Genomic DNA, 19,274 nt, shown 5'->3' on the forward strand with positions numbered 1-19,274 from the left:
CTATCTGGCGCTAATGACCGAGATGTCGATGCGTAGGGAAAAAAATATAATAATAACAGCTATCATGGTGCGTTTGTGAGAACAATCATATTTCACATTTTTGTTTAAAGAAAACACACATCTTATCAAAAGTAAAAATATTTGTTTTTTAAGTCGAGATGTTAAAGAATGACGTTAAATACTCATAAAGATTCAACCAGGCGTCAAAATTTCATTATGTCCGTAATAATAACTACTACCTGACATAGACTTCTCACCGCTTACACGCCTAACATTAATAATGTTATATTAATAATAATACAAATAATAAGGTAATGAAAGACCACTACATTCCTCTTGATACAAATGACAAAAAACATAGAGTAACGAATAAACAAGATTCTTGCAGAAGCAAGTAACATCGATGAAACCTTCTCATATATTTTTCAGAATTATATTTATCCATCAAAAGTAGAATTTCTTATGGAACGACTGACTCACTATATTTGAAATAACTTTAGTTCCGATGTATTTCTTATTATTTGTAAGACCTTCTCTTTACTTCACACTGTTCTATTAAAAACTTAAATTTATATTTTTAAGGTGCAATTAAACCAATAACTAATAAAAGTTTCATAAAAGTAATTACTTTACTAAAATAGAAGTACTATCAAGATCATTTTCTTAAATTTTAAGCATCTATCTGAAACGTTAACATATTTTAATAACGCAACGATAAGATCTATATTTATTTTTTGAAGAAAGAGAACCTCTCGACGTTATCTAGGAGGGAAGAAAAAGTAATTAAACACCGGTGATACCTTACCTACGCAACCACAATGATTAAGTTTTGAAATTTCAGCTGATTAAAAACAAAAAAAATTGTACTTAATAAGATTACATTAAAATTTGAACTCTTTACTCTACTACAATCTGCATTTCTTTTTATTAGTAACACCATTTAATTAAATACGTTTTAATTTAATAATATATTTTAAGCCTTGATGAATTCTTAGAAGTATCTTACACTACTAACAAAATTCTAAATAAGAGAAAATATTTAAAAAAAGAACTTTACGTAAAAATAAACTGTATTATTTCTTAGAGATTTATTATATGAATAGAATAGTACAGAATGCGAATGTACCATGAACACATTCTTTAGATGACTGAGAAGGAACTCACTATACCAGATAGGTCAGTAACATCTCAAGGTTAAGTTAACTTAGCTTTTCCATTTCTAACATTTCAAAAATAATAATACACTTAATATAATTTAGTTCTAGAAATAAAATGGAATAAAAGCAATTTTTCAATAAGCAACATATGTTAACATTTGATACCACTTTAAAAACGGAATAGCATCAGGTTAAAAAATTCTATTCAGTGAATGTGGTCAATTTTTCCCGATAAATTAATAATGCGGTACACATTTTAAGTAAATAATGGCAGAAATAACTTATGAATGCCCCTAATTCCTTTACAATAAAAGTGGCTAAGTAACAGTATAGAGGTTATAAATAAAATGTGGAAAATTTTACGTTTATTTCAATCCAGAACTTATCACTACTTACCGCAGACTTCAAAAATAAAAATAAAAATTATTTCTAACTTACCCCTAACGGAAGTTCTCAAACAAACAAGAACTGAAATTGTAGTCAAGAGTCGAAAATAAGAATGCATTTTAAAATTCGGACACTACATCACGAAATCACTTGTTTTCAACCCTGATGAAACACATTTTATTCAGAGTCGCGTGAAATACAGGGAATTTGTCCCTACTTAATGACATTGCCATATAACTCATAAGTCGCCATTATTCAGTTGGTTGAAGCTGTAAGAACTAAGAATTAGGACCCTCCACCCTCGTTCTATTGGTCAATATATATATTAACTCAGAGCGATACATACGTAGTCTGCGCAAGTAACCTATCTCAGATGCCCTGCTTGCCCGCTTGTCACCCACAATTTTCGAAAACTGAATTGATAGCTTTTAGCGAAATACTCTCAACATCTGCCTAGAATTTTTAGTTATTTAATTTTGTAAACAACCTGTTTTCAGATGAAATAAATGTTTTAAGTTTTTTCTTATTAGAGTTTTCGACCTCAACTTGATAAGAAATCTTACTTTTCGGCACATTTTCAAAGTTGCCTCGTTTTCGAGGAACTTAACGAATGGTATTTTCTTTAGCAATATTTCATTGATTTTCCACAAAAATATTTTCAATTTATAGAGATGTAGATATTGAATATGTTACCATATTTTTATTCCTATTGTGCAAAAAAAAAAAAAAATTATTTCAAATGTAACACTTAAATCTAGTGCATGAGAACTGTTCGCTTTTTGTAGAACAAGATACACTTACGCGCAAAGTTTTGTTTATTCTTTTCTTTCTTGTAGCATTTTATTACACAAAATATTCAGTTAATTTGGCTTGTTACTTTCAGAGTAATTTCACTCACTTGTCCACGTGTCATTTGATATTTTGGAAGCAAAAAAAAACGATAAAACATAAATGAAGGATAGATAGTAAAAATACTGGAACAGTAAATTATATTTGATAAAAAAAAAAACAGAAAATGGGACTTAAATTTATGAGTAATACACAGGTAAACCGAGATTGCACATATAAAATTTTGAATAATCGCTTAAACAAGTAAGATTACATATAATACTGTAGCATATAAAGCTCTTACTTCCATAACAAAAAATATACATAAATATAATATATTAATTATTATAATTAAATAAATATAAATTTATTACATAAGACAAATTAAAATGAAAATGAACACTTTTAACATAATTTCAAGTGAAAGGAATAATAATGAAATTGTCATGATTCTTTTCAAATTATTGAGGTCTGTCAAATAAAAGTATTTAATTTTATAAAAAAATCAATTCATAAGGGCCCAAGTCTCTCAAAATTTATTCTTTGTCTAAAAAACAGAACAAACTGTATTTTTGAATGCCCAAAATTAATAAATAATAGAGGAATAAATAGATAAATGTTTACAAGAAAACATGTCTTTTGCAATGCTTAAGAGGAAAAAATGTTGGAATAATTTATAAGAAAAAAAAATTTCGTAATTACAAATTATTAAATCTTCTCATTTAAGAAGGAATGAAGATTATTTTTTTATTTATTCCTCTTTTCATTGTTCACTTTTGGTATCTCAATAAATTTCGTTTGTACTGTTATTTGGGGCCTTAAAAACCATCAAATTTGTCGAAATGAGTCAATTATAATTTGTTTTAACGAAGTACTTTTTAATTGACCGTACCTCAATAATTAGAAATGAAAAATTAAAACATAATAAGCGATTGGCGAATATGCCAAGGGCTTTTATTGAATAAAATGTATGTAATTTATATCAGTTACAAGCTCATGAATAGAGACGCCCAAGTTCTTTTCAATCCCATTCGACAAACCTTTTTTCCTATTGTATGTACTTGAAAACCAATTTTTGATAGTTTTTCATCATCTAGTATCATTCGTCCATCAAATACATAGGCCGGTTTCATCATGTGCTCATAGATTTTTTCGAAGTCTAAAGTCTGAAAATAATAAGAAAATAGAGTATTAGTTTATTCAACCAATAATTATGGATCGTAAGGCATTGCTTAGTTATGCTCACAATAAATTCATCCCACTCTGTGCAAATCACAATTGCATGAGTTCCTTGCGTGGCTGAATATGCATTATCATAGACAGAAATCGAGTTCCTTACAATTTCTGGTTCATCAGTAACAGAAGGATGAATAAGGTCTTCGTAGATTTGATTATATTCAACCTTAAATAAATTCGAAAAGTTCAAGGTTTCATTTAAGAATTAAGAGACACATTAATGACATAAACAATTTATTTGTAGGTACTGAGCTTTTAGAAAGAAGTAATAATGCACAGTTAACATTTTATTTCCGTAAAAGATCAGGAAAACGGAAAGTTTGGATAAAAACAACTAATAAGAGAACAGATATTAACCTTTGGATCGTATATATGCAACTTCGCTCCTTCATCAAGAAGAATTTTGCAAACATGGATAGCAGGGGACTCTCTGGTATCACCTGTATCTTTCTTAAAAGCGAAACCAAGAATAGCTATTCTTTTATCAGTAACAGTATTAAATAATGATTCAATTACTTTAGCAGAAAATCTCGATTTCTGGTATTCATTTATATCAATAATCTGAAAAAAATGAAAGAGATGTTAAAAATGTCAAATACAACAAATTAAGATCTGATTTTGAGGGATCCTTCCATAATTATTTTAAATAATAACATTGACATATGTACCTTTTGCCAATAAGCAGCAACCTCCGGAAGATTCAGACATTCACAAATATAAACCAAATTTAGAATATCTTTTTGGAAACAACTTCCACCAAAACCTGAAAATTTCGTGAAAAATTCTAAAAGAAAATCTACAACTACTATACCTATAGTAGTTTACCTATAGCTATAGTTTAAATTGCTTTATCGTTCAATATTAGTGAACAGTGTGGTTCAGTTAGGCAGAAATTGATATTTACTCATTGTTCCTAAAGGAACCTCTGTTACAATAAATGAGAGGGATAGAACACAGATTTAACGGGGTTTATATCTGCTAAATTTATACTAAAAGGGAATATTCTAAGTAAATATAAAAAAGTAAATCCTTTTACAATATTTCAGCTTATAACCGAATCTGCTCGGATAGTAAGGCTGCGCTCAAAGCTCTAAATTCTTGTGCCTCCACCAGAAAACTAGAGCTGGAATATTCCAGAAGACTAGAGGAAATTCATTCAAAAAAAGATGTGTATCCGTCCAAGTTTCAGATTATATTTTTCGGTCTGGAAATGAAGAAAGATAAAAAGGTTGGACAAATCATGAGTCTCTCTATCTCTATCGTTTTAACTGCTATTGCATATCTCTGGATACTTATATACCTAGCTTCTAGGCTTGTACGCTTCGCAGCATAAATTCTTAGGTATGAATTTATTAATGATGTTTGTACTGTCTACTAAAATGCTGATTGGGAGTGCAAACGGAGATGATTATCAGATCATTGTGGTTCGCGCCTATTTGTTATGCGACTCACACCCGACCCCTTTTGTACAGTTTGTGGAGGGAATATCCATCCGTCCAATGACGGATTGTTTGGGATGCAAGGAGATGAGGTCATGTTGAAAGAGCTCATGTTTTCACCATTATAGATTATTTTTCGATTTGTTTGAAAATGTTAGTTGGCTCAAGTTCGAGACTGCATTTTTGTGGTAGACTTGGCTTTTATAGCTGTTATTTTTATTTGGGTCTACAGATTTTAGGTAGCGATATATTCGATCTCGGCTCACAGATAAGTAATAATAATGTAAAGCTGAGGTGGAAGTTGTAGAACTGAATCAGACCTCTAAAAAAATTATTTTTTGCCAAAAGAGGTAAGTTGTAATTATTACAATGCACTGAAATATTTAATAACGATTTTACTCTAATAATTGAAACTGGTAATGATCATTTACATAGGAAACTTACCAATAGAAGCTTGTAAAAACTTAGGACCAATTCTTGAGTCCATTCCTACTGCTCTAGCTACTTCTGACACATCTGCACCTGTTGCTTCACATACTGCGGAAAGAGAATTTATGCTTGAAATCCTCTGGGCCAAGAACGCATTTGCTGCCTTAAAAAATATAAGAATATATTGTTCCGAGAAGGAGGCTTCACATTACTTTTACTCAAATATTGTACAGATAAAAATCATATAATAAAGAGCATACTAGTTTTGAAAGTTCTGATGACCATGTATTAGTGGTAATAATATTGGTTCTGGGAATCCAATGTTGGTAAACCCAACAAAGTTCTTCTATGGCACTTTTCCCATTTTCTGTTTCTTCTCCACCAATTAGCACTCGATCAGCATACAACAAGTTTTCTATTGCTGTACCTTCTGAGAGAAATTCAGGATTGGACAGAATCTAAAATGTATGCAAGTAAAATTGATTTGAAATAAATGAAAAAAAAAAAAAAATTGTAAGTTCTCAAACTATTTATACCCTTCCCACTGAATAGTGTTCCATTATTTCTCTATCCTTCTAAGGGAAAGTAGTATGTCATTTCCTTAGATCAGTTAGATGCACTACAAAATGAACAAAATACATCTCTGTCGCTTCCATACACACATTGTTACACAAAGGGGTATATCAAAGTACTAATCATAGGACTTGCTTATGTTTAGAAGCAATCTCAATCATTGCTTACTTGATGAACAAACAATACATCATTCAAAAAAAATTTAAGGAACACTATTTTAATAAGCTTTCGTTCTGAAACCAAAAGCCTGATATCAATATTGTCGAGAACTCCCGTCATTACAGTTAACTAAATTTTAGTAAAAATTCATGCAATCTTTGTTTAAAGATAACAATATATAATTTTAACAACTTATTGTCTTTTTATTCTAATAAGATAGAAGCAAAAAGAAAGTTAAGCACAAACTGTAACTAACTTGGTAGCTAACTCCTGGCCTATGATTGGCTCTCAAAATATTCATTATACTTTCGGCAGCTTTTACTGGAACAGTGCTTTTCTCAACAACTATTTTGTCACTCGTAGCTATATCAGCTATCATTCTAGCAGCTGATTCCACGTACTTTAAATCGGCTGCTCGACCCTGCAAATAAAAACATTAAAAGAACTGCTTGATAATCTTCACATGCAAAAATTTAAATGTTTTACTCAAAAAATTCAAAGTTGGACCTACAATTTGTGAGTATAAAAAAAAAGAGATTTATTTTCATAAACCTTTTGTCATTTATTGAAAAGAATGGATTAAAGCAATTAATTTATCTCAGAAATCAAAAATTTATCTCAAAGAAAAAATATCAACCTTTGAGAGAATGAAAACCTGCAGTTTCCTTGCAGAGCACTAAGAATCTAACATCAAATGATAGGAGACGATTTCGCAAAAACTTTAAGGCACCAACTCAAATCATACATATATTAATATTGATTAATATAATTGCGATAAATAAAAAATAATTACCACAAATAAAAAAAAACATCCATACTGAGGTCGCTTTTAGTGCAATGATTGTAAATTTGGATTTTTAAGTGGGAGTTTCCAGTTCGAAACCCTCTTTAAGTTATTATTTGTAAGAGAAATGTAAGGTTTGAAATTTGAACGATTTACAAAACCACCAAAACTGAAACATAGCTATATCGCAATTACTGTTATCACTGAAACATTGCTATTTTACCAGTTGTGGAGCAGACTGAAATGCATATCCACATAAAATTTGAATCAAATGAGATTCATTCGAGACAGGCAGCTGACGCGTCGATATTTTGAAATGAAAACTCCCCTTTAGTAGGTGTAAAAGCAGTGGCTTTAATGTTATCTAGGGAAGCCTAACCCTTTCATCCTGCCAAATCTCATTAAATTTGTGGGAAGATTTACAGAGTTATTATTATTAGTAATTTTGAAGGGAAGGGATTAGCTATGAGGTTAGCATACTGGACTCCCACGCGGAGGTCCCGGGTTCGAATCCAGCAGCTGACCCTTAGATTTTCTCTTCCTAGGAGCTTCTTACAGCTCACTGTCCGGTGATGGACAGTGTTGTCTGTAACGAGAGAACACTGTCTGGAGGCCGGCAGTGCTCTGGAAAAAGCTCCGGGCGCTAATGACCTCAGCTGTTGATGCGCCAAAAAAAAAAAAAAAAAAAAAAAAAATTAGTAATTTTGAGGCCTCACATACAAGGGGCTAACTCCTCTCCCATTTGATGTGTAGCGTCGAGACCCCCCAAAGGCGCATCTATACATTAAATTCCGAATCAAATGACTCTTCATTCATTAAAATCGGTTCGCGCTTTTAGGCGCTACGTTGTTTACAAAAAGGTAACAATTAGAAGAAGAACAACCACAACTACAACATTTTCTGAAAATGCCGTTTTTGCCCATTTTTGGCAACTTTTTCGCGAATTCAATTAGGCCTCGGTTGTTGCAAAAAAAAAAAAAAAAAGTTATAAAGGAGGATTTGGTCTATATTATACAGAAAATGCCATAAAAAGCGCCTCAAAATAAATAAACGGTTAATGTCTTTAAATTTAATATTCGATGCCAAGGTGAATTTTCTAAGTGAATTGCACGCTAAAATATTATATCATTCTTCTGAAAAATTATTTCTCAACATCCTTGAAAATACACAAATTTCTCAAATTGAGCACATTGTGAACTGTAACTTTTGAAATATTAAATAACTACATATGATTCTTACTACAATAAACACAATCTTTTAGTAAGTTTACCTTGCCATTCCCAAAAGTTTTTGTAGGTGTATTGACTGAAATAAATATCAGATCTGCTTCTTGGATACCTTTTTCGATGTCAGTAGAGAAAAATAAATTTTTCCCTCGGCAACGCTGTACGACATCGTCTAGTCCAGGCTGTAAATTAAAGGAAAATTGAATGATTCTTTCATTTAGCAAGTAAAAGAACTAAAAACACACGAACCTCATAAATAGGTAGTTTTTCAGAATTCCACTGCGTTATTCTTTCTTTACTTTTATCAACTACTGTAACAGTAATGTCTGGACATTTCCAAGCGATTACACTGCATGTAGGCCCACCTACATAGCCAGCACCAATGCAACAAATTTTTCTGATCACCATAGTTGTGCTGGGGGGGAACGCTTATACAGAGACAATGTTTCTTTTACCTAAATTTTGAAAAACGTAGCATCATTACACAGAAATGAGCATTCATATAAGAAGTTATGACCAAAATAACTTGGCGTACTAAATAACCGTACACAATCTGTCCCAACAAACCACTAAAAAACACTAGTTGTTTACAAGGCGGAGTAAAGTTAAGCTTAGGTTATAAGGCGTTGGCACGGCAAAAAAGTGGGGAAGCCCCCTAACAAACTTCCGAGCGGACCCACAGCTAAGTTGTGAGTTCATATTGTAACTTTAAAAGTCATATAAACATTCTCATTAATCTCAAGCATTTTCCCATAATAATAATGTTTATTAATAATAATAAACCTACTTTGACATGCGCATCTTTATCTTTTGTGCTTTTAATTCAAGTTTTTTACTCATCAAATATCACGAAATTGTATCTAATTTTATTCCTTTTCTTTAATAATGATTTCATATTTAATAAATTTACATATAATCTCATTAATCATCTCCTTTGAAATTCTCATATTTTAGTAAATCTTAATCGAGAGTAAATGGCACTCATGTAAGTAATCAAATATAAATTTTTGTATGCAAATATGAAACAGTTATGGTAAATTGTAAGTATCCTTCAATAGAGCATAATATTTAGCAAAATAATTATTATAACCGAACGTGAATAAAATATGTTAAAAAATCTTGAAATTCTACTAAAAAAAATTGATATGATTTTAAAATAAAAACATCAAATTTCTTTGATGTAGAGTGTTTGGTGCGAATGTTTACTAATGTACGTAAAGTAATTTATCAATTATTCGAAGATTTCATCGAAAGAATATTCAACTAGCTTTTATGATTTTCTTGAATTCAGAACATTTATTTCTTTTGTAGTTAATTAGTACGGCGGTTTTTAATCAGAAAATCACCATTATTCATGTGAAAAGTGATTGTTGTAGTTAATCTTGAGTGAAGAAGTTTTTTTTAATGAGTCTTTAAATAATATCTCAACTATCATTAAAGATAGATTTTCATTTTTAATGGTTATCAAAAAAATTAAACTTTAAATCTTTCAGTCAATAGTTTATGCCATTTTTTCAATAAATCAAAGTTGTTTAAACTAAAACAGACCACTTTAATTTAAAATAATTTCATTTTAATGAAAAAAGCTATAGAAATTACATATATTACATCTGATAAATTGTTTTATTAAAATTAAATAAATGTATCTGTAATTAGGCCACTGCATTGATATGCTCCTTTAACTGTATTTTGAAAGAACTTGAACCCTTTATCAATGAAAATTAACTAAATTTATTTTTTAACAATTAGGTTAATTTTTCTGTAAAATAAAACTCCACTTAGAAAATCTTTGAACATCATTTTTCTGAAATTAAATAAAATTGATTAACCCCTCCTAAGGGTGTTAATAACTAGTATAGCCTGAAGAAAAAGCAACCAGTGTTCGATACTAGATATTAAAAGTATCGATTCTGGTATCGTAACGGAAGTATTAAAATGTCCCCTCTAATCGTGATATGTGTCGGTGGACAGTGGTGAGTGCTTGTGTAATGTGTACTGGGCAGATACTTTCTAGCAAAAATGCAAGTGTCGTGTGGAAATGAAAGTAGATGTAGTTTTAGGAAAGAAAATAGAATAAAAATAGCATACTGGTCGTCCGTTGGCCAGGAGCTAATAAATTATATAAATTGCAGTTAAAATAGATTAAAAAACCTTTCGAGTTTTTGTGAATTAGATTTGTGAAAAAGAAAAATATCAAGTAGAAATAGCTAACAAACGAAATTTCTTGCCTGGAACATTTTTCGTACTAACGGAGTTTGTGTTTTCAGGGTATAATTATCTTTACATGAAATGTTAAAAGTACATCATTCATCCTAGGAATCATGTAGTGCTAGCTAATTCGTCCGATGAACAATAGTTTTTATGCAAGATACTAACTTTCTTACAATGCGGAAGTTATTTCTGCGATTTTCGAACTTCCTTAAGCAACAAGAATGGTAATTATATTGAAACATCTTAGTTTTTAGCTAATTAATTGCATAATTTTATAGTGACAGTATTTTTTTTTTTTTAACATTGGCAATAATAACCTCTTCACAGTGACAAAAAATACGTATAATAAATTCGTTTGTGTAATATTTGAAGTTAAAGCAATTGAAGTACATATTTTGGAAAATATATTTGTTGAAAATACTCCTTAAATGTATAAAGCTGGGGGAATTATGAGGTTCAGGGTATTGTAAAAAAAAAAAGATTGTGAATCTTCAATACTAAAATTAACAAGGGATAAATAAGTCCATTTTGTATTTAAATTTTTACTTTAGGTTACGGAAATGTTATTGACACCCCTAAAACCTAATTTTGGTTAAAATAATCATCTTCGCGTTTAATTTAACGTATTTACCTTAAAAATTAAAATAAATAAATCGTGTGAGCTGAATTGCATATCATGATTTGAGAAGCATCCAGTATTCGCGCAGGCGCTCCTACCAGCCGAACTATGCTTTAATACAACACTAGCCGACTACACTTCTCTCTATCTTACGTAGAGGGAAGTATTGCCGTCTTCTCGATAGTCTTGGTGCGTTACTAGTCTCCACTCTGACATCTCATTCAATTTAATTGTAAGTATTATAAATTTTATCTGACCTTCTTAATTTATTCCGCATTGTTATATATTTTTTCCTAATTTTTTAAAAATATATTGTACTAAAACAACTTTGTTTCAATTAGAAACTAATAAATCTAAATCAGGAGCTATGGCGTCATGGACGCTGCTTTATTCTCGCATTCTTTAAGCTGTATCTCCTGAATAGAGTTAATTACAATAATTTTAAACTCTTTCTGTTCGAGGCAAAAAAAATTTAAAAAAATAAATATTTTATTAATTAATATTTTGTTTATTTTGGATATTTATGGGGTTATTTAATTTAAAAAAAGGGGAAAAAATAGTTGTGTTGTATGTAGTGGCAATAAATAGTTGTTATTATTTTTTAGCTTACCTTAAAATTTATATTTTATCGTAAGTCAAATTGTAACAAATAATGTAAATTATTATTTGAAAAATTTTTAAGGAAAGGAGGCATTACTGGATGCCGTTCGACCGTTGGGATGGGCTTCGCGCCCCGCGCGCGCTTTTTATAACTTAGTAAAGGCAGTTTTAATTTCAGATATCACCATCCTGCAGTGAAAGATGTCTGACGACGGATCTCCAGCAGTAGAAAAAAAAAGAGGCAGGCCAAAAGTTGCAGAGGCATGTACAGAAAACAAATAAATAAAAATGTCGTAATTCTTTAATTGAAGATAGTTTCTATTCTAAAAACACTTGTAAATATTGATTTTTTTTAAGTTTATTAATTTTAGTTCCCCTATTTAATATCTGTTGAGTAATTGATTAAATTAAATGTTGTTCAACTTCCATCGATCCTTGTATTTTATTATTAAGTTTTATTTTAAAAAATAATAAAATTTTGTTGAGTTGGCAGTTTAAAATAGAGAACAAAACAGTTACATAAATAAATTTTGTAAGTTTAGGCTTTTTAAAATTCTTTCTGCCTGGCCCGAAACTGCAAAATCCTGTAAATTAAAATAATGTCCCCAAATTAATGAAAAGGATTCATAAATAAAATTTCAGCAATAGATTAATAAAATATATATATATTATAATATTTATATAAACAATGCTCCTTAGTAGAACGGCAACTTTTTTATCAGTTGTAAGGATAGTTAAATATAAAGATCCTCAGTGAACATGGAACAATTGTGGTTAAGGCGCTTATAACAATAAAATCTTTTTTCTTTAAAAGTATTTTTATTTTAGAGAACATACACTAAAGCCAACTAAAATGTAAATAGAATTTGAGGAATGAACAAAACATTAAAAAAAAAATGAGAGTATGAGAAAGCGGTTTCAATGTTCACCTAGATCTTAGTATAAACTAAGACTGCTCTAGAGGTCTAGCTTCAGTATTCATCTAGAATACTGCGACTAGAGGCTCCAAGATAGCACCCAAGGGCGGGAGTAGAACTGAATTTAGCTCGGTTCTCTGGCTTGTCTTCCACTTACCTTCTACTATATCCAGTTACTATAAGTAAAAGATTAAACAAAAAATAATGAGTCTTTCTAGTTGTACCCTCAATCTGTTGATCCATAATGTTAAATCGCTTTCACTTCTCGTGTTGACTTACATAAAAAGAAGAGATCTAACTGAATTCTAAACTTTTCGGATGAGCTCATTAGCAATATTTGTAACCAAATTATTTCTACAGTAATCATTAAAAATCTGAATTATAAATGTAACTTTATTGTAATATGTAGGAATCTGGAACAAAGGAATCTAAAAAAAGAGGTCGCCAGTCACCTGAAAAAAAAGATAAGAAAGAAGATGGAGAAGTTGCAGCTAAACGCGGCAGAGGTCGACCCAAAGGATCAGTGAAGAAGGGTGGTAAAAGTAAAACCAAGGTAAGACGCTGGCTGCTTAATAAACTCGATTGTCTTCTTCTTAAAGAAACCGCTAAGGCTATAATAAGGTTATGGACATAATCGCTAAAATAGTATAGGAAGTAATATCTGTATTAAGAATTTTTCCTAACCCTCTGTTAAGAAAGACGAGTTCCGCTATTGATACCCGAATATTAAAAATAATTATTTTCTAATACTTTCTAAATCTTGTGTTAAATCAGAACTTAGATCAGATTTATTCAATTAAGGACGTCTTGTATATTTTTGCTCATTGTATTAAATTTAATGTCAGTAAATAAATAAGGGAAGGCGCCATTAAAAAAAGGTAGTGCGTGGAGAGCATGGTAACAGTACTGGGCACCTCCCTACTCACCTGTATTTTAAAATTGCTCTTCTCCTTTTTATTACTTATTTCACTTGGCAAAGTATTACAATTAACAGCTCTGATCTCGTGGAATTACTCCAGCTCTAAAGTACTCTCCACTCCAAACGCCTGTACTGAATGCACTCGTAATTTTAATTATTATAAAATAACTGTTACCATAATGTTGATAAAACTTGGCGATAGATTGAATAAAAATTATTCAGCGATTATTCTAACTGTTATCAATGTGCCTAATCTTACTCCAGTTCTCATAGTCGGAACTACCGAAAAGATAACCAATTTGGGTTTGTCAAATGCGTCGGGAATTGAAACTCGAAAGAAATTTTTTTTATTTGTTATATAAAATTAAAATATTTAGAAAATAGAATAATATTCCTTTACTTTATAGTGGTTCTATTGAAATGAATATTATTTGTATTTACTGTAGTAAACAAGAACAAGTTTATTTAGAGGTAATAATGTGAGTAAAACTATAAAGTGGAGGTGTCATATGTTTGAGATCTTAGAATGTTATCGAGCATTGGATTTATCGTACAGTGCAAGAATTATTAAGTCGAGCAATAGTCTTCTTTTTCAAAAACCATTAGAGAATTACAATTACACTTCGTTAGTTATTTGAATGTGCTTGATTGATGCTATACAACAGTCGGAACGTTTAATATCTGGCACACGAACGTAGCTCATTTCATGGGAGAAAAGAAATTAATGGAAATAGAAAAGTGAATTATAATTTTATTTTTTAAATTTTGCAGACCAAATCTAGTGCTGGAAGTGGCAGAGGGCGAGGAAGGCCAAAGAAAGAAGAGAAAAAGGCTGAATCTGCTGAGGAAGAAGAGGAGGAAGAAGAAGAGGAAGATGATGATGAAGGTGACGATAACTAAACCTGAGAAAAGTATATTAAATTTCACCTGAATATAAAGTACAATACTCACACCTAATGTACTGCTATCTATAATGATTATTTTAAGAAAATTATTTTTAAAAACCGTTAATTTAAGGAAAACGTTTGAACGTGTTCTCGTGTTTATGTATAGTTTTGATGTAAACTACAGGATTTGTCCAATAAGTAACGGGACATATCTTTTTCCAGCCAACGTGGAGGGCTAAAAGGTGGAATCGGTGGTGGGAGATGTTATCTAACCTTCAAGACCCAACTAAGTTGCCTCCAAGCCTTTGCAAATCGTGCCTGAAATGAGTTTATTTGAACCCTCAAATTTCGCGTTATAGAAGTTTGTTAAAGAGAATTTTAAGATGATTTCTAAGGCTTATAAGGACGAAATGCCATACCCTTTTCTTTTGAGTGATATACAAAATTCAGAAATGACCGGGACCGACCCGGCGCCCTACGTCATCATTTCAAACTGATGTCAAAATGCACGGAATTTTGAATTGTGATCGCTTGTCAAGTGTACGTTTGGTAGTAAGGCACTAATGCGCTAGCGCTATCCCAACTACCCTACAGTCTAGAATAAGCCTACGAAGCTAGAATAAACCTCAAAATATATAGATTTACATTTAAATTTTTGTAAAATGAGTGCTAGAAATTAGAAATCAGGGGCACATTTACTGCTTGTGCTTACATCACGTAAAAATCAAAATGAAGGGCTATAGCAATTCCTGCTATCTATAAAGACGTCCCTTCAGGATGATGTCCAAGTAGTTTCGACTTCCAGAGGGCGAATGAAGACTGAAAAAACTGATAGCGTTTCTTGTTGCAAGTGTTCCATTATTTCAACCAATATTTTGTATGACTTCATTTCCAAACTTATCGGACAAAACCTATATTTTACTTCTTTATATTATAATAATATATAATGTATATGATTTTTATGTGATTTGCTCTGCTGTAAAATAAACAGATGAGTAGTAATATCTAATTTTTTGAATGTCTCATCCTCTCTCAACTGGTTAACTGTTTATTCTCTCGTTTTTTGACGAAATATAATATTTTATGTGCATTAGACTTGCAAAGAAAGATTTATATTTGGAGTGTACAGTGAATCAGATATTAAATTTTCGAATTTATACATGAATTTCAAAAATGAGCACAAATGTATTTTAATCAACAATGTAAATCGATTTTATGATTGTGTGACGATTTTGTAATACAGTGTCTTTAAATTTTGGAGTAAATTAATAAAATGTTTAAAAAATTTGTTTTGAGTTTTTCTTAATATTTGCAGAGATGTATTAATTAATATTAATTTAACTGTACGTTAAAAAAAAAAAATTGTTGTTTTCAATTGAAGTTCATACAAACTGCCTAGCTGAGTAGGTTTTTGGTAAGAGGCATTTTTATTTTCTAATAAACTAGGGTGTACTTCAAAAAAGTCTGGTGAGAACCCTCACGTGACTTACTCTTAGGTATGTCATTTTTTATTTTGTATGACTTTTCATTGGTTTTTTTTCATTCAAACTGTCTTGTTACTTAAACTAGCTGGTGTAATTCAGGTTCACTAAACTAAAAGAAGTTTTGAGAGGTGCTCGACGTCTCTAAAATCATTTTGCATTGAGAGAATTTAAAACATAAAGATGTCTCAAATGGTTGCACTTACGAAAGCAAAAAATATGTATAGCAAGCTGTTTTAGAGAAATTTGATCTGTAACTTTAAATCATTTTTCAAACAACATTAGTTTTCAGGTACTTTTTGAGAGATTAGGAATAGGCTATCTGCAAGAAAATGATCTTTTCGGTGTAAAATGTTGTTCTTTAAACGGTAATAAAATTAAAAAAAAAAATTAAATTTTTAAAAAATAAATGCTAGAAATTAGAAATCAGGGTCACATTTGCTGCTTGTGCTTACATCACATAAATGACGTTGAAGGGTTGTAGCAGTTCCTGAATACACCAATGATATGCGTAGCAAGCATTGAAGATTGAAAGGCAGGGGCACCATACTCCTAAACTCCAAAAAATTAGACTTGTGCATTTGATTCGTTATAACGAGATTAACTAATATAATTCTATTTGATTAGGTGTATAATAACAGAAGTAAAAACAAATATGTCTGCAGATACATTTTGATAAAGATAGGCTCTGCCTGCCCTCTGGGTTGGCAATAATTAGCGTGATTTAAGCGCAAAGGACAATTTTTCCAATTATCAGTAAGAATTATGTTTCTGATAAATACGAAAAAATGATATAACCATTATACAGGGTGATCCATTTAAAACGCACCAATCTCTAATAACTTTTAAGGAAAGCGGATTTTCGAAAAAACCCACGAAATAAACAATGTTTTTTTTTTGTTTAATTTCAAATTTTCCACCCCCGATGCTGTATCTTCATTTTTGGCGGAGTTGCGGCCAAAAACCCGATTGGGGTTTCATAAGGACCACTGGTTTTGACAATGATTATAGAAACTACATAAAAAATTGTGAAAAATGACGTTAATACCGTTTTGATATCCCTAAAATGTTACAATTTTATCTATTCGTGAACGGTTTTCGATATTAATTTTCCACCAGAAATACTCGTTTTGGGAGGTCCTCTGACTGCAAATAACAAAAGTAATAATAATTGAAGATTTTAAAACATGTAGTGTAACGTAATGATTGTGGGTGAATCAGGATAATTTGTTTTATCATCAAATAAAAGGAACCATCACAATATTTTAATGCACCTAGTATGCAAGACTTCTTGACCTATCATTACGGTAAGAATATCTTAGCAAAGTGTTGGCCTAGTGGTCAAGAGCGTGTTTTGTGAGTGGGAGATCCCCAGTTCGAATCCCGCGTATGCGGACATTCTTATTACTTAAAAATGCTTAATACTTTATTTAATAAAGTGTGGTAATACGCACTACATTCAAACGAAACCAAAATTTAACTCTAAATATCTCGTTTCCTACTCGACAGATTGTTACGAAATTTTAAACAATTATAGACAAAAGTTGTCTCCATATACAGGTGAAATATAAACATAATGTATCGAGTAGTTTTCCAGATATTTGAAGTTAAAGATTTCACTGTTTCAAACGAAACCAAAATTTAACTCTAAATATCTCGTTTCCTATTCGACAGATTTATACGAAATTTTATACAATTATAGACAAAAGTTGTCTCCATATACAGGTAAAATATAAACATAATGTATCGAGCAGTTTTCCAGATATTTGAAGTTAAAGATTTCACTGTTTCAAACGAAACCAAAATTTAACTCTAAATATCTCGTTTCCTACTCGACAGATTTTTACGAAATTTTATACAATTATAGACAAAAGTTGTCTCCATATACAGGTAAAATATAAACATAATGTATCGAGCAGTTTTCCAGATATTTGAAGTTAAAGATTTCACTGTTTCAAACGAAACCAAAATTTAACTCTAAATATCTCGTTTCCTATTCGACAGATTTATACGAAATTTTATACAATTATAGACAAAAGTTGTCTCCATATACAGGTAAAATATAAACATAATGTATCGAGCAGTTTTCCAGATATTTGAAGTTAAAGATTTCACTGTTTCAAACGAAACCAAAATTTAACTCTAAATATCTCGTTTCCTATTCGACAGATTTATACGAAATTTTACACAATTATAGACAAAAGTTGTCTCCATATACAGGTGAAATATAAACATAATGTATCGAGTAGTTTTCCAGATATTTGAAGTTAAAGATTTCACTGTTTCAAACGAAACCAAAATTTAACTCTAAATATCTCGTTTCCTATTCGACAGATTTTTACGAAATTATATACAATAATAGACAAAAGTTGTCTCTATATACAGGTAAAATATAATCAAAATCTATGACGTAGTTTACGAGTTATTTGAAGTTAAAGATTTCACAGTTTCGAACGACACCAAAATTTAACTCTAAATATCTCGTTTTCTACTCGACAGATTTTTACGAAATTTTACACAATTATAGACAAAAGTTGTCTCCATATACAGGTAAAATATAATCAAAATCTATGACGTAGTTTACGAGTTATTTGAAGTTAAAGATTTCACTGTTTCAAATGAAACCAAAATTTAACTCTAAATATCTCGTTTCCTACTCGACAGATTGTTACGAAATTTTAAACAATTATAGACAAAAGTTGTCTCCATATACAGGTGAAATATAAACATAATGTATCGAGTAGTTTTCCAGATATTTGAAGTTAAAGATTTCACAGTTTCGAACGACACCAAAATTTAACTCTAAATATCTCGTTTCCTACTCGACAGATTTTTACGAAATTTTATACAATTATAGACAAAAGTTGTCTCCATATACAGGTAAAATATAAACATAATGTATCGAGCAGTTTTCCAGATATTTGAAGTTAAAGATTTCACTGTTTCAAACGAAACCAAAATTTAACTCTAAATATCTCGTTTCCTACTCGACAGATTGTTACGAAATTTTACACAATTATAGACAAAAGTTGTCTCCATATACAGGTGAAATATAAACATAATGTATCGAGTAGTTTTCCAGATATTTGAAGTTAAAGATTTCACTGTTTCAAACGAAACCAAAATTTAACTCTAAATATCTCGTTTCCTATTCGACAGATTTTTACGAAATTTTATACAATAATAGACAAAAGTTGTCTCTATATACAGGTAAAATATAATCAAAATCTATGACGTAGTTTACGAGTTATTTGAAGTTAAAGATTTCACAGTTTCGAACGACACCAAAATTTAACTCTAAATATCTCGTTTTCTACTCGACAGATTTTTACGAAATTTTACACAATTATAGACAAAAGTTGTCTCCATATACAGGTAAAATATAAACATACTGTATCGTGTAGTTTTCCAGATATTTAAAG

General features: G+C 30.5%; 3 protein-coding genes and 1 long non-coding RNA gene across 12 annotated transcripts in view; 2 read left to right on the forward strand and 2 right to left on the reverse strand.

The window, feature by feature from the left end:
• babo (TGF-beta receptor type-1 babo) overlaps window positions 1-1,878 on the reverse strand; it is a 21,526-nt gene extending 19,648 nt beyond the window's left edge. The window contains exon 1 of one of the 4 annotated variants that reach the window (XM_074119851.1): window positions 1,596-1,878. In XM_074119851.1, coding sequence (XP_073975952.1) covers window positions 1,596-1,662 — 67 coding nt within the window. In that variant the 5' untranslated portion in view covers window positions 1,663-1,878. The remainder of the gene's footprint in view (window positions 1-1,595) is intronic. The other 3 variants (XM_074119849.1, XM_074119850.1, XM_074119852.1) reach the window with 3 other exon arrangements.
• Window positions 895-5,136, forward strand: LOC141449916 (uncharacterized). Of its 2 annotated transcripts, XR_012455768.1 has the most exons (3): window positions 895-1,176; window positions 2,428-2,589; window positions 3,853-5,136. It is a non-coding gene; the product is annotated as an uncharacterized lncRNA (long non-coding RNA). The 2 variants fall into 2 exon arrangements; XR_012455767.1 differs by lacking the exon at window positions 3,853-5,136 and having other exon boundaries at window positions 2,428-3,538.
• sgl (UDP-glucose 6-dehydrogenase sgl) lies at window positions 2,517-11,187 on the reverse strand. 4 transcript variants are annotated; one of them, XM_074119861.1, is made up of 10 exons: window positions 11,061-11,187; window positions 8,468-8,673; window positions 8,263-8,400; window positions 6,465-6,629; window positions 5,737-5,934; window positions 5,492-5,639; window positions 4,277-4,371; window positions 3,966-4,169; window positions 3,619-3,774; window positions 2,517-3,538 (listed from the first exon to the last, which is right to left on the reverse strand). In XM_074119861.1, the coding sequence occupies exons 2-10, from the start codon at window positions 8,624-8,626 to the stop codon at window positions 3,359-3,361; spliced, it is 1,443 nt and encodes a 480-aa protein (XP_073975962.1). In that variant the 5' UTR covers window positions 8,627-8,673; window positions 11,061-11,187; the 3' UTR covers window positions 2,517-3,358. The 4 variants fall into 4 exon arrangements, with proteins under 4 accessions (XP_073975962.1, XP_073975961.1, XP_073975960.1 ...); XM_074119860.1 differs by having other exon boundaries at window positions 4,277-4,392; XM_074119859.1 differs by lacking the exon at window positions 11,061-11,187 and adding an exon at window positions 8,767-8,889 and having other exon boundaries at window positions 4,277-4,392.
• On the forward strand, window positions 10,163-15,658 carry LOC141449915 (uncharacterized). Of its 2 annotated transcripts, XM_074119864.1 has the most exons (5): window positions 10,163-10,239; window positions 10,486-10,653; window positions 11,827-11,909; window positions 12,975-13,118; window positions 14,256-15,658. In XM_074119864.1, exons 3-5 carry the CDS (start codon window positions 11,850-11,852, stop codon window positions 14,382-14,384), a joined length of 333 nt encoding a protein of 110 aa, XP_073975965.1. In that variant the 5' UTR covers window positions 10,163-10,239; window positions 10,486-10,653; window positions 11,827-11,849; the 3' UTR covers window positions 14,385-15,658. The 2 variants fall into 2 exon arrangements, with proteins under 2 accessions (XP_073975965.1, XP_073975964.1); XM_074119863.1 differs by lacking the exons at window positions 10,163-10,239; window positions 10,486-10,653 and adding an exon at window positions 11,140-11,280.
• Window positions 15,659-19,274: the final 3,616 nt, after the last annotated feature.

Source organism: Rhodnius prolixus, unplaced genomic scaffold (assembly GCF_049639745.1).
Source record: "Rhodnius prolixus isolate KJV_2025 unplaced genomic scaffold, Rpr scaffold_2, whole genome shotgun sequence".
NCBI lineage: Eukaryota > Metazoa > Arthropoda > Insecta > Hemiptera > Reduviidae > Rhodnius > Rhodnius prolixus.

Excerpts from the sequence above, each read along its gene's own strand:
- LOC141449915 (XM_074119864.1), top strand. The coding sequence starts at position 11,850 with ATGTCTGACGACGGATCTCCAGCAGTAGAAAAAAAAAGAGGCAGGCCA. Across the intron at positions 11,910-12,974 it reads GCAGGCCAAAAGTTGCAGAG|GAATCTGGAACAAAGGAATC; the intron begins GCATGTACAGAA and ends TGTAATATGTAG. Across the intron at positions 13,119-14,255 it reads GTGGTAAAAGTAAAACCAAG|ACCAAATCTAGTGCTGGAAG; the intron begins GTAAGACGCTGG and ends TAAATTTTGCAG.
- sgl (XM_074119860.1), bottom strand. The coding sequence starts at position 8,626 with ATGGTGATCAGAAAAATTTGTTGCATTGGTGCTGGCTATGTAGGTGGG. Across the intron at positions 4,170-4,276 it reads TTGCTGCTTATTGGCAAAAG|ATTATTGATATAAATGAATA; the intron begins GTACATATGTCA and ends CATTTTTTTCAG. Across the intron at positions 3,775-3,965 it reads TGCATATATACGATCCAAAG|GTTGAATATAATCAAATCTA; the intron begins GTTAATATCTGT and ends AATTTATTTAAG.